We start from the raw sequence: 14555 nt of genomic DNA, 5'->3' as shown, positions 1-14555 counted from the left end.
AGGGTGGTGGCGGTGTTCCCCATGGGGGGTAGTACCCCGCCCACCCTAACGAAGGATTTGAACGTTACTTACATTTTGTCATTATTTGACCTCGCTTAACAAAAATCCAGCATCATTCTAGAGGACTCTGACACAACATTTATACAACGGGATATTCCCATGGGGGGTAGTACCCCGCCCACCCTAACGAAGGATTTGAACGTTACTTACATTTGTCATTATTTGACCTCGCTTAACAAAAATCCAACATCATTCTAGAGGACTCTGACACAACATTTATACAACGGGATATTTGCAACATAAAATGTTTTTGGAGGGTGGTGGCGGTGTTCCCCACGGGGGGTAGTACCCCGCCCACCCTAACGAAGGATTTGAACGTTACTTACATTTTGTCATTATTTGACCTCGCTTAACAAAAATCCATCATCATTCTAGAGGACTCTGACACAACATTTATACAACGGGATATTTGCAACATAAAATGTTTTGAATAAGGAGATCAGAATGTCAATGAACCAAAGGATTTAACTACTATCAATCACATCTAATCTAATCTATTTAATTATATATTAAAGCAACATGATTTTTCCACATGATATCATTCTAATGCTTCCACATATGATGCCACATAGATGCCATGTAAGCAGTTTCCTATTTTATCATCTCTTCTTTCAAACATAATATGGAGCATGAACCCGTTTAGTTATGTTATAACCCATGACCCGGTTTCTCTTCAAATACACCATTTTCATATGAAAACAACATTTTGTAAAATTTTGAAAAATAAATTAATGTGTGATACAAGTCTCAAACCCAAGACCTCATGTTTCAAACTAATGATGCTTACCAACTTCACTTAAGTAGTTATTGTATTGAATTTCTTGACTTCTAAATGATATATTGTTAATTCACTTATAATTAATGTATTGCACATAACAATTTTTTATTTTTATTATAGTTTTCACCTGTGTGAAACATGGGCACTAACATAGTTTGTTAAATATATAAAAAACCTAGGTTAACCGGTTTCCATGCTTAATACTCCAAACCGGATTTTAACCGCCAGGTTAAATCGGGTAGTAATCGGTTAATCGGTGGCTTTTTTTCACCCTTACCCAAAGTAAACCGCTTTGGGCTGTGGCTTGTTGCTTTGTTGGGCTTGGGCTAATTAGTAAATTCTTTGTAACCCGTTTTCTAATTTTATTATTATATCGACCCACCCACCCACCCACCCGTTACGTTAAAATCTATCTAGGGTTTTGTTTATTCAGCCGGTCTGAATCATCATCCCAATGGGTTCTAAAAACAAGAAGAAGGCCGCAAAGACAGACGGCAACCGCGTCTATGGTGCCGGTAACAAACCAATTAGCGACGAGCGGTTCGCCTTGTCGCAAAAGGACCCTAGGTTTCAGGATGTCCCAAAGCACAAGAACAAAGTGGCAATTGACTCTCGCTTCGACCGTATGTTTACCGACAAGCATTTCTCCACGTCATCTGCTCGTGTTGATAAACGAGGCAAAGCTAAAAACGACAGCGTTTCGTCCCAAAGCGTTCTTAAAAACTACTACCGAAACGACGACGTTGCGAAGAAACAGAAGTCGGAATCGGAGTCGGATGATGACGTGGAAAGTGACGAAGCTAATGCTAAGGCAAAGATGTCTGAATCGGAATCGGAATCTGATGACGTGGATGTGAAGGATGATTATAGCTCAACGGATACTGATGAAGATGATGAAGGCTATTTAGAGGAGGAAACTAATGCTTTGAAGGTGAATTTGAATTTGAATTTGAATTTGATTTATGTAATTATTGTTTTGTATTGTAACGTTTGGAATTGATTGGGGATGACAGGAAGAGAATGTACCTGAAATTGACAAGGAAACTAACCGGCTAGCTATTGTTAATCTCGATTGGAGTCAAGTTCAGGTCAGTAAAATCAGTGTTTTTATGAAAGTATAAGGTTTGAATTAGCAATTGGTGTAACCATAGTCGGTCAACTGGGGAGTTGCGAGTAAGATATGATTGTTTGTAAAGAGATTAACTTTATTGAAATTATATATATATATTTGATTTCTTTTGAGAACCACTTTGAGTTTTAAGGACTCGAAAGAACTCAACGTAACAATTTTTTTTTGTAATTTTTTTTACATCACCACAGCCCACTTTCTCCAAAGTCACTTGTCTTTACGCCAAGTGTGAACTTCAGGCCTCTATGGACAAGGGAATCATCGGTTTTGGGTGCAGGCAGTCCTCTGTCCGCTAGGCTTTTCCGAACTTCCCTTTGTCTTTCTATCTCTTAGCTATGGAGGGTTAGTAACACTTTTGTCGGCGATTCCTCTAATCCTCTAAAGGCTTAGAAGGGAGCTGAACTGTTATCTCTATGAAATTGTGAATATCAATATAAATCAAAAGAATGCATGTTTAAATACTATATTATTTCAAAAATCGTTTTTTATTTTTTATAATATTTTAAACATTGTAATCATTTAATTCTCGTCTTTCAAGTTGTCTCCTTGAAAAACAGTGCAAAATTGGTTAAAAGCAGCGAAAAACGATGATAAAGACGTAAAAAACAGCGAAAATCCGATCTGACTGAGACACCGAGTAGGAACAAGTAGGACCTAGTATGTTTTTTTTAACTGAGTAGGGCGCGAAAGCCCAGTTTTTAACAAAACTGGGTGTACCATATTGGATATGTCCATATATCAATTTAAGTCCTTTTTACGTGTAATACAGTCTTGTATATTGTATTAGTCTATTAACATCATATTTATGTTATTTTCTGCAGGCAGTTGACTTGTATGTAGTCTTAAGCTCGTTTCTGCCAAAAACAGGCCAGATTTTGTCGGTGTCTGTATATCCGTCTGAGTTTGGGCTCAAGCGCATGGAAGAAGAGGCCGTACGCGGTCCAGTCAGTTTATTTGACGGTGAGGATGGGAAAAATAAAAATGATGATGATAGTGACAACAGTGATGATGAGGATGACAGTGAGATTGATAACGAAAAGTTGCGTGCTTATGAACTAAGTAGATTAAGGTAATTAGTTCTTTGTTAATAAAACGTTTAATCGTCTATCATTTAACTTTTTTTTTTAATTATTTTTACCAGGTATTATTTTGCAGTAGTGGTATGTGATTCAATTGCTACAGCTGATTATATTTACAAAAGTTGTGATGGTATCGAGTTTGAAAGATCATCAAATAAGCTAGATTTAAGGTTTACTCCAGACGATATGGAATTTAAACATCCTGCACGTGACGTCGCTACTGATGTACTTTATTTATTTATTTTTTCATTTTATTTATTACATATTAACTCTCCTTTTTTATGTCTCAGGCTCCATCAAACTATGAAGGCATAGATTTTCAAACCCGAGCTTTACAACTCAGCAAAATTGATCTTACTTGGGATGAAAACGAGCCCCATCGTGCCAAGAAGTTTAAACGGAAAATTAACGCTGACGAGGTGTTTAAAATTGGTTTATTTATCTATTGTGAAACTGTTATTATTACAAATTTACAATAATAATCCATTTATGTTATGAAGGAATCGAAGTATGTTAAGGATGAAGAAGACTTGAAGGAGCTTATTGCTTCAAGCGACAGTGAAAGCGACGAGGATGATAATAATGAAAATGGCGGTGATAAAAAACGACAAAAGACTGATGCGTATCGCTCTCTACTACAATCTAGGGACGGGTCGGATGAAGACGAAGACGAAGACAATAATAAAGTGGATATGGAAGTGACATTCCACAAGGATTTAGAGGGTATTAGCAAGAAGATTCTAGAAAAGAAAAATGAAAAATCGGAAACCACTTGGGACGCGTATCTTCGTAAGCGAAAAGAGAAAAAGAAAGCTAGGAAAAACCGATCCAAAAATTCCTCAGATGACGATGATGATGGTGGTTCTGATGATGAGCCTGTTGAAGAAATGGGTGACTTCTTTGTTGGTGAAACCTCACAAAAGAAAAAACATAAAAAAGATAAAAAATTTGAAATGGCTGAAGAAGATGAAGCGAGTAGAGCAGAACTTGAACTGTTACTTGCGACGGATGAAGGCGGAGATGGTAATAATGTGAAAGGATATAACATGAAGCATAAGAAGTCGAAAGGTAAAAAGGGTGGAAAAGATGAGATTGATGAAGAGAAGATACCGACTGTCGATTACGAGGATCCACGGTTTTCGTCTGTATTTACCCGACCTGAATTTGCTTTGGACCCAACTGACCCGCGGTTCAAAAGGTATCTTATTTATTTGTTATTTGTTTTGATCACGGTTGTATGACTGCTTATTAATGTTATGTGTGTTTACTGGTGTTTAGGAGTGCGGTGTATGTGCGCCAAGTGGCACACAAGCAGAGTAAGGGTGATGTGGATCATAATGACTTGGTTGCAGCTCCTCACGCTCAACAAGCAGATGACAAAAACGAATCGAAGAAAGATAAGCATGAGATTTCGATGCTACTAAAGTCGGTTAAAATGAAAACTAAACAGCTCGAGTTGCCTTCAAACGGTAAGAAATCTAAGAGGAAAGTGAAATAGGGTAGTCATATAACATTTTGAGAGAGAACTGGGTTTTGTAGTATGGTGGTCAGTTTTGTTTTTATGTTTTTTGAGCTTTATTTATATATATTTTTAAAAATTTTGTATTTGGATCTGAAAACGTTGGAAATGAAGACTCACATAAGTTATAGACAAAACACATTGACTTCCAAGTACGAGTTGATTCTCCGAATCATACCTGTATGGCCGTTTCAAGACATAACCGATTGATTTATTGGTGTTAAAAACATCATTTGAAGGCAACTCTTTTATGTAAACGGTTTGTAGGGTTGTCATCTAAGTTGTGTTGTGTTAATTGGGTTGGTGTCTATAAGTCCAAGTGTAGTGGGGCGACAAATAGTGTGGGTTTTGACAAAGGGGCTACAACACCACCCCCATGCTAAAAAGGGCAATAGGGGGGACCTTTGTCACAGGGTTTGAGTTGGAAATAATATTTTTTTAATATGTTGTGTGTAACATATTCCTAAAATGAAAATCGTCCATTTACTGACGTGTCGAAAATCGCCTCCATTTTGTAGCCATCTGCTACAAATAGCCTAATAGAATATTTGTAAGAGAATATGTGTGAAACGGGCTTATGGGTATACCTCTTTAATTTCATGTTATCTATAATAATGTTAGTTAGATTAATATGAGAACTTAACATCTAGTGTATTTTTTTTTTTGGTATGCAATTAATTTGGTGTCATTGTAAATTTGTGGAGGACGTGGGTGTCAATATCTATTACATGTTCGGCAGTTTCGTGTAAAATGCCTAGCAGTCCAGTATTGTATTTGTGTATTATATTTGTAGCTCAATCAAGTTATCATGATATTTCTGCTAACTACGTTAAGAAACTCTTAAATAATATAAACTATTTGTTTACTTTTGCAATTGCCATATATCCTGCTTTGCTTGCGGTGGTTAAAAGTGTTATGAATCGTATACAAGTTTTAATAATATGAAAACTCATATGAGTTTTAATAATATGAAAACTTAAAACTTAAAAATTCGCTTGTAATAAAAACTTGAAACGTAATAATAATTTTGAAACAAAAATGCATTATGCGCACTTTTGTTTATGATTAACCATTGTTTTCGTCCACACTAAAGTGGTTGTTGTAATTGACCTTGGTGTCTACATTATTGCATTTAGATGCATAGCATGCGCAGAATTATCCAAATAATAAAAATACAAATAATTAGCGAATGTGAAAAAATATATAACATCTTACTTGCTGGTTTGGTTGGTATCTCAGTGGAGACAAACCAGACGCTAGAGGTGGAGAAATTGCATGCATTAATTTGTGAGAAACACATTTAATAAAAGTTAATTTATATGTGATATGTTGGTTAGTTTTGAGCCATTGCCCAACCTACCCATGTTACTATAATACTACATCTATCTACGTACCTTTGCACAAAAGACAATTATGAAGCAACAACCTTTCGTACTATATTTTAACACATATCATCCTATATATTTTTCAACATTACTTTTCTCCAAAATTAGAAGTCTAATAAAACCCATGACAGCAAAACAAAAGGTGATGATTAATATTAACCAAATTATAAATATATTTACACTGTTTTAGAATTACATATAGTTTGAAATCGGCTTTTTGAAAAGTGGGGTTTACACTAGGGATTGTTGGCCCAGACGGATCAAACACACAAACAAACAAACGAACACGGGATATTGGGGTGACAACTCTCGACTCCTTTCATATAATCAAACAAACTTCACAAACTTATCAAGCGTTCATGGAGAAGAGACTTCTACTTCTTGACTCACTCTTCTTTTCTTTCTTTGCTCATCAACACTTGCCGATGAGTTATTCATTCTTTCTTTATCAGACCCCGTAGGGCTTTTCTTTCTAACAATTCTTCTGAACCTTTCATTTAGTTCTGACATTTCATCAACAAATGCTCGATTGCTGACTTTCAAACATGATTCTAAATTTGAAGACTTGTTAGCTACATTGTTCCTTTCATTCAGGTATTTGTTTGGAGATTGATTTCGAGATCGGGAATCGATTCCAACTGAAAGAGCAGATAAGTAAAGATAGGAAAGACACAATGGTGATTGGCGGACTTCTAGTATTTACGAAATTGAACTACAAAGTATGGTCGACCAAGATGGATGGATTTTTGAAAGAGTATGGTTTTTGGGATGTTATTCAACCTACAGTTGGCTTAACGGTAGATAAAAGGAAGATGTACACAGCATTGGGGTTCATATGTCAAACCTTACCGGAAGACATCTTGGTACAAGTTGGCATGCTCATGAATGCTAAGGAAACATGGCGTGTTTTGAAGATTCGATTTCTTGGAATTGATTATGTACGAAAGGTAGAAAATGAAAAAGCAGCTCAAGAAGCTGCTGAGAAAGAAAGATTGGATGATATCGCTAAGAAAGAAAGATTGGGTGTGATTGTTCAAGAAGAACAAACACGTAAGAAGGAAGCCCAGGAAGTTACAGGGAAAGAAAAAGCTTTGTAAGCTGTTTTAGAAAGTGAAGAAAAAGAAAGATTGAATGAAGAAAAATAAAGAATTTCTTCGAGAGAAGAAGAGAAGATTGTGAATCTTCAGGTATGTTTTTCTGACTCAAACAACCTTGAAGATGAGAAAACTGTCAAGATAAGTGAGAAGAAAGGAAGCAAGAAATCTGCTACTGATCATGATGATGAGAGGAAGGATATGGTACTGAATGAAGGGAACGATGCAGCTAACAAGTCTGCAGATTTAGAATCATGTTTGAAAGTCAACAATCAAGCATTTGTTGATGAAATGTCAGAACTGAATGAAATGTTCAGAAGAATTGTTAGAAAGAAAAGCCCAACGGGGTCTGATAAAGAAAGAATGAATAACCATTGGCAAGTGTTGATGAGCAAAGAAAGAAAAGAAGAGTGAGTCAAGAAGTATTTTCTCCATGAACGCTTGATAAGTTTGTGAACTTTGTTTGATTATATGAAAAGAGTCGAGGGTTGTCACCCAATATCCCGTGTTTGTTTGTTTGTTTGTGTGTTTGATCCGTCTGGGCCAACAGGGATAGGGCTGTAAACGAGTCAAACCACTCGTGAATTACTCAAGATCGACTCGTAAAATGCACGAAACAAGCTGAAATAAAATGAGCTCAAGTCTGAACTCAAGCGTATATTGAAAGTTTGAAATAGGGGTGTTCAGATTTCGATTCGCATTCGAAACATTCGAACTTCGATTCGAATTCGATTATTTAGAATCGAATTCGGTTTTAAAAAATTCGAATTCGATTCGATTCGTATTCGAGTATATTAATCAAATACGAATTTATGATTTATTATTCGATTCGAAATTCGAATGCAAATTATATATACATATTGTATATATATAATATATTTTTTTATTTGTATCAAATCCATAAATAATAAATGTCTATTACAAATTATTAAACCCAATATGCCATATTATTGTTTCATAGCCTATACTAATATGGGTGTTATTTACTTCTCGTTTTGAATATTTTGAATTTATACTATTTGTAGTTTAGTTTTGAATTTATTATCATGTGATATTGTAGCTACTTTAAATTTATATGTTTCTTTTGCAATTATGATTATGGTTTTCGAATTTTTGGCATAGGTAAAATTGGGTTAGATTGCATTTATTCAAATTAATTATTCGAATTCGAATTTCCAATACGAATTCAAATCGAATTTCGAATTGGGTATATAATACGAATATGAATACGAATCGAATAGTTCAACTTTTAATCGAATACGAATCGAATACGAATACCGGCAAAAAAAAACAATTATTCGGATTATTCGATTCGATTTAACTTGAAAATTCGTTATTCGATTCGATGAACACCCCTAGTTTGAAACTCGTGTTACGAACAAACTTTAGCTTGAGCATCAAATACCTAACTACTAGTCTCACGGGCCTAAAATAACTTATCTATCTAAATATAGCAATTTTTATTTTATCTAATAATATATATAATTACAAAATAAATAGTATAATACACAAAAATAATATGATAAAATAACTAAATAATATATTTCATTATCATCATCATCATCGTACTCAGTATATCCCACCAATAGCAATGCTATGGTAGGGTCTGAGGAGGGTAAGATGTAGACAGCCTTACCTCTATCCCATAGGGATAGAGAGGCTGCTTCCGGTGAGACCCCCGGCTCGATAGTAGTTTTGAATCAAGCCTTGGACATAAGACACATAACACTCAATCATCGGAACACCGGCTGATTGGTGCATGTGCCCTTGTCTTTCGGCTATCAACGCCACCACATGATGCCTGATTAACCTTCCGCCACTTTTAACGTTATTTTCACGTGATTAGTAAAATAACGTCAAAATTAGTGCAATTTTACTTTTGCCCACCCAAGGGTTCACACATATATACATTATATGTGCGCACCGCAAGCAGGGCGTAATATATTTCATTAGACGTATAAAATTATAATACCAATATATATTTAAAACATAAAAATTTAAATACATAATAAACAAGCCAAAATGAATTTAGAGTTTGGAAATTATTGAGTTGATTTTAAGCTTTAGGATTTGATATCGAAATGAGTCTAGATTGAGTTTAGAAAGGCTCGGACTTGACTAAACTCGTTTACAAGCCTACTAAGAGGGAGCCATTAATCAAGAATTATGATCCATGTAACGCGTATTGCGTCGCACCTTATTCAAGAGCAAGATTACTAATATTATAAATTTATTATAACATTCAAATGCGTACTTACTCCAGTAGGAAATTTATTGATGATTTCTATCATATTAAAATAGTCTCAAACAAAATTATATATCAATCATATATGTACATCAAAACTACATAAGATCGATACGTACCTCTGTGTGTTTGTATAAATCATCGTATGACATGAATCTATACTATACCACATCATATACCAACAGATTACAGCAAAACAAACATCAAAAAAATGGTAACAGATAACACTAGTACAAAACGCGTGTAAGATAGCGTGGATGCAGCACTTCCTGGCCGAGTCGGAGTCTGACTCGGGTTAGGTGAACCATTCCTTGCCGTCGCTTCTGGCCCCACAGACATAGACGGAGACCCACTAGGAGCGGCCCGTGGGCTTATCGGTAGTGTGTTTAATTCCGTGCCATTGTAACCTGAAAATAAGATTTGCAAATATGTCCCATTAATCTTAACCTCTTTTTATTACATTTTTTAAGACAAATAATAAGATTCACTCACAATTAGATGCTTTCCATCCCAAAACATTCTTCTCACGATCAAACACTACCCGATAACCCGTCATGAAATTTTCTGAAAAACATGAAAATTATGTTATAAATGAATAGCTTTACTAGGTAAAGAAAGTGAGCCATGATAGTTACTTACGCCCGATGATGTTGACATCTTCACTTTTGAGAATACCCACACAAAACACGCCTCCACTCTCCTACGTGACGATAAGAATCAAAAAGTTAGAATTCAAATGACTTAAAAATAAAAAAAATAAAAAGGTAAAGAGAAATAGCAAACCATGTACTTACTGCAGTAGGAGGAACAATAACAAAGGGATCTGTGACAAAATACTGGTCTCCTCCTTTCATAGTTAGATTAAAAAATGGCGCTTCGAAAGACTCCTGATCCGAACTGCACAAATAACAAATGGGATATTAGACGGGGTCAAAATGGTAATTTGATCCGGTTAAGGTGAAACATATATGGACCTTAGGTCAAAGCAATATTCGAAGGGGAGGTCGGGACGGAGTTCACTACGCGTTTCTTTTATCTGTGAAGCAAACTGCAAAATAATATATAATTAAATAACAAAAATAAAACAAGAAACGAATACACATTTTACCACACAAAATACAAATTTACTTACACTTTCACCTATAATCATGTACGCAGGATCGTTCAAAAATGTGAAGGAGGTACCGGTGTCATATATCGCGGTGAAATCAACGTTAGTAACATTGTCTCCTATAACTATCTGTGTCATGCTGATGTTATATGTTCGGCTGAAATTTCAAGAAACAAAAAGATGAATACTCGAAAGACAGTCAACAAATTACTACACAATTTTAGAATTGGTCAAAATCAACTTACTGAGGAGTGTCAAGATTGAGGGGGGTCTCTCCTTGATCGGAGGTGCCTTTATCTCCAAAATTGATTCGGCCCGCACCATCGGGCCCAAAACACATGGAGAAAGAATTGGCGGTAAGACCGCTGCTGGCTAAAATGCTAGGAACTGATAGGTTCTCAATCCCGAGCCCAAACAGACCGTTGGGGGCTGCACCGTCTAGAAATGAGCCTGTTTGAATCATTCCACAGCTGCAATGAATTACAATGAGTATAATATATAACCGAACATACTCATGGTCAAACAGGTACAGTTTAACTTTCGAGGTCAATATAAGCACACACTAAACTTCAATACTTACAAGTGTTAAACAAAATCCACACGTGGAAGCTCACTTAAAAGGCTCTAAAAGCCTGCAACTCACTCAAAGCTCTTTTGAAAACGTTCAAAATCGGCTCGAACGAGCCGGTTAAGCTGACTTGGTTTGCAAACGAGCGGTGCTGGCTCAGTTTGAGTATGAGATCGAGCCAAGGTCGGCTGGTAGCTCGCTCGTTAGCTCGTTTAAGTTGAGCTAACAAGCGAGCCACGAGCCGTATGATATTTTCTAATGAAAATATAATTAAAAACTCTCATAGTATTGAAAATTCTTGTTTGGCTTGTAAAATGTAAAGCCCAACTTTAATATATATAAATTATAACCCAAATTTTAGTTATACAAACTATGAATCCTATAGTTTATAAATTCTGCATTACGAGTATGCTACATATATTAGTTTTAGTTTTTATTTACATCAATGTGTGTAAAATTTACAAAATTTTAAAAATAAACGAGCTGGCTTGAGCTTTTGACGAACCGAGCTCGAGCTTCGCATTTCAGCTCGTTAAGATAAACAAGCGGAGCCGATCCACCGCAGCTCGGTTTAATGCCCTAATAGAAACGACTGGGTATAGAATTTTCCATGAAAACCCACAAAATTTTTAAAGTTAAGAATAGTAGGTTTGAGCTGAAAAGTCAATGTTATGAACTGGTCCAAATTATGCATAGAATATAATACAGTTTGATTTCTGAAGTAAAAAAGACTTTGAAAAATTCATAATCATTATAAATATTTCAACTTTTTGAGTATTATTAGGTATATTAAGTTTGACATGAACAAATCAACAATCCAAAAAGTATAGATACATACCCGAACTTGATCTTTGCATCAACCGGTTTGTCTGAACTATCTTCAGTAATCAAATACAAATTATCTTCTACCAAGATCCCAGTAGACGAAGTATTACTCGAAAGGTAATTGACCTGATACGGACAAATATCGGGTCTTGCAGAGCACTGTTTCTTTAATCTACATGAGGTACTATTACAGGGAACTCTTTGACTCGTTGTGGATGCGTTAGGGCTGTATATATTGAAGTCTAGCTGTTTTTAAACAAACAATTTTAAGTTAATTTAGAATTTTATATATTATGACAAATGATTAGTAAATAATATCATGATAAAACACATACTCTTCTTTTTCTTGTGGCCAAGCCCTTCACGCAGCTCCGACAGTCACACGGAATCCAAAATAAATCACTTCCTGTGTCAAGTACCACCAAAAACCATAAACTCGGGGTGCCAACTGAGACGTTTGCATAATGCAAGCTGCCAATTATCCACAAAATTTTAAGAATTATGCTTACAGAAATTAAAATAAAGTATCAAAATTTCAAGAATTATGCTTACAGATATTAAATAAATATAAAGGGGAAAATCTCATAGAATAGTAACCAACTTTTAAAAGTGTTCCAATTAAGTCACTGATGCATATTTTCCTCAAATCGGGTCATTAAATCTTCAAATCAAGTCTCACCGATTTTTTTGTGTGTCAAGAAAGAAATGGAGGATAAGATGTGGGGGTCGGAATTTGCAATATATGTAGTTAAATTTTTAAAAAATTAAAAAAACTTTAATTATATCATATTAACATTAAAAAATAAAAAATAAAATTCACGTCGCTAGTCAACTTCAAAAAAAAGATAAAAACATTTCCTATGTGAAACAAAAAAGAAAAGGGCTAAAAAAACATGTGAAAACCTTTAATTTAATCAAACATGAAAGTTGAGTGACTTGATTGGAACACTTTTTAAAGTTGAGTGACCTAATTGGAACACTTTTGAAAGTTGGTTACTATCCTATGAAATTGCCCCTAAATAAAGTATCAAAGTTTCAAGAATTGTGCTTACAGAAATTAAAATAAAGTATCAAAATTTAAAGAATCATGCTTAAAGAAATTAAAATAAAGTATCAAAATTAAAAGAATCATACTTACAGAAATTAGATAAATTATTAAAATTTCAAGAACTATACTTACAGATATTAGACAAATTGAAAAATTTCAAGAACTATGCTATCAGAAATTAGACAAATTAGCTTACAAAAATTAAATAAAGTATCAAAATTTCAAGAATTACGCATACAGAAATTATACAAACTATCAAAACTTCAAGATTTAAGAATTAGGCATGCAACAATTAGACAAATTATCAAAATTTCAAGAATAATATCACAATTCAAGAACTATGCTTACACATATTAAATAAATTATCAAAATTTCAAGAATTATGCTTACAGAAATCAGACAAATTATCAAAATTTCAAGAACTATGCATACACAAATTAAAGGTTTTTTTTTGTGTGGGTGGGGGGGGGGGGGGGGGGGACTTATGCACATAAAACATCAAAGTTTCAAGACAAATGCATAACATCAAAATTCCCAAAATCGAATTCAATACAGTTACAAATAAACAATAATCTTTCTGGGTTTCAATATTTATTCAATTTAATTAAACCCCAGAGCAAGATCAAGAACTTACAACCCAAGAGACTGAAGCTGGTAAGTTTCATTGCCATCAAGAAACGCCAAGGAAGAATCAACGGTGGCGGCGGCGAGACGGCGGCGATGGAAGAGGCGGTCACGGTGGGCCATGGCAGCGTAATAATCAACCGAACCCATATGCGGCAAATCATGATCATCAATATCCAATATCCCCTTGACTCGATCAGAGTATCTGTGGTGAATATCGAACCCGAATGTCCCAAACCCATCAATCAATCTTGAACCCACCAAAATCAGTACCAAAATTGACTCAAAAGCAAAACCCATCTCAGGAATTAAGAGAAATTGAAGGGTTTTTATTTGAATTAATAGATCTTTGTATATATATATATACAGTATATGTAGTTGTTTGTTCTAGAGAGAGGAATTGCGGAGGTGATTGATTGGGTTGGAATGAATAAATATGAACACGAAAGCAGTTTTTTATTATTTCTTGTTTCAATAATAATGATTTAATGACTATGGGAAAATGACGGCACGTCGACTCCCAGCTTCCTGTGATACTGAGTCAACCCGAGCCATAACATAATCCCAATAATTTGGTCTTGTGTTAAGAGGTTAACACGAAATAGGTTTGATTGATATGAGTGAAGGGACAAATCGGGGCTTTAATCCCGGGTTTGAAAGTGTTTACGAATTATATCTACTTTACTAGTGAGAGGTAGGGGGATCAAATCTCACTATCACCAATTTATATGGGAGATATGATGGATGATCCTGGATTGCCAAGGTTCGAGTCCTCGCTGTCGTGCCGTTTGGCGGGCGTGAGGGTCGGGTTTTATCCGGGGAATCCCTCAATAGGTGAACCGCTAGGGGCTCCGTCCGTCCGGACTCGTGGCCGACTCGGGCTACCTTTAGCCATTGGGGCCCGCGTACGGAGTACCCGGCGTTACTTAGTTGGTCGTTCAAATATATATATATATATATATATATATATATATATATATATATATATACACATCTACTTTATTCGTAAACACTTTGCATTCATACAAAGTTGGGTAGCTATTTTTTTGAACAAAGTGTTAAATTTGTTCAAAAATATATATATATATAT

At 35.1% G+C, this 14555-nt stretch overlaps 2 protein-coding genes across 2 annotated transcripts; one reads left to right on the top strand and one right to left on the bottom strand.

The window, feature by feature from the left end:
• The first annotated feature begins 1292 nt into the window (after positions 1-1292).
• Positions 1293-4583, top strand: LOC143552408 (pre-rRNA-processing protein esf1-like). The gene is made up of 7 exons (XM_077042642.1): positions 1293-1769; positions 1852-1926; positions 2789-3036; positions 3109-3271; positions 3337-3465; positions 3547-4244; positions 4325-4583. The coding sequence occupies exons 1-7, from the start codon at positions 1293-1295 to the stop codon at positions 4542-4544; spliced, it is 2010 nt and encodes a 669-aa protein (XP_076898757.1). The 3' UTR covers positions 4545-4583.
• A 4874-nt stretch (positions 4584-9457) lies between these two features.
• On the bottom strand, positions 9458-13786 carry LOC143552384 (aspartyl protease family protein 1-like). Its single transcript, XM_077042623.1, has 10 exons — positions 13476-13786; positions 12129-12264; positions 11807-12039; positions 10646-10870; positions 10422-10557; positions 10264-10337; positions 10084-10186; positions 9929-9989; positions 9782-9853; positions 9458-9696 (listed from the first exon to the last, which is right to left on the bottom strand). Exons 1-10 carry the CDS (start codon positions 13763-13765, stop codon positions 9476-9478), a joined length of 1551 nt encoding a protein of 516 aa, XP_076898738.1. The 5' UTR covers positions 13766-13786; the 3' UTR covers positions 9458-9475.
• Positions 13787-14555: the final 769 nt, after the last annotated feature.

The sequence above is a fragment of the Bidens hawaiensis genome, unplaced genomic scaffold (genome assembly GCF_021521415.1).
Source record: "Bidens hawaiensis isolate Kalapana, Puna unplaced genomic scaffold, B.hawaiensis_p1.1 tig00016868_1, whole genome shotgun sequence".
NCBI classification, from domain to species: domain Eukaryota; kingdom Viridiplantae; phylum Streptophyta; class Magnoliopsida; order Asterales; family Asteraceae; genus Bidens; species Bidens hawaiensis.
Note: the sequence above shows the minus strand (reverse complement) of the source record. Positions and strands in the feature narration are given on the sequence as shown.

Bases quoted from the DNA above. Each gene is read 5' to 3' on its own strand.
- LOC143552408 (XM_077042642.1), top strand. From the start codon at position 1,293: ATGGGTTCTAAAAACAAGAAGAAGGCCGCAAAGACAGACGGCAACCGC. The intron at 1,927-2,788 runs GTCAGTAAAATC...TATTTTCTGCAG, and splicing joins TCGATTGGAGTCAAGTTCAG to GCAGTTGACTTGTATGTAGT. The intron at 4,245-4,324 runs GTATCTTATTTA...ACTGGTGTTTAG, and splicing joins ACTGACCCGCGGTTCAAAAG to GAGTGCGGTGTATGTGCGCC.
- LOC143552384 (XM_077042623.1), bottom strand. From the start codon at position 13,765: ATGGGTTTTGCTTTTGAGTCAATTTTGGTACTGATTTTGGTGGGTTCA. The intron at 10,558-10,645 runs GTAAGTTGATTT...TTGAAATTTCAG, and splicing joins CTCAATCTTGACACTCCTCA to CCGAACATATAACATCAGCA. The intron at 10,187-10,263 runs GTCCATATATGT...TTATTTGTGCAG, and splicing joins GAATATTGCTTTGACCTAAG to TTCGGATCAGGAGTCTTTCG.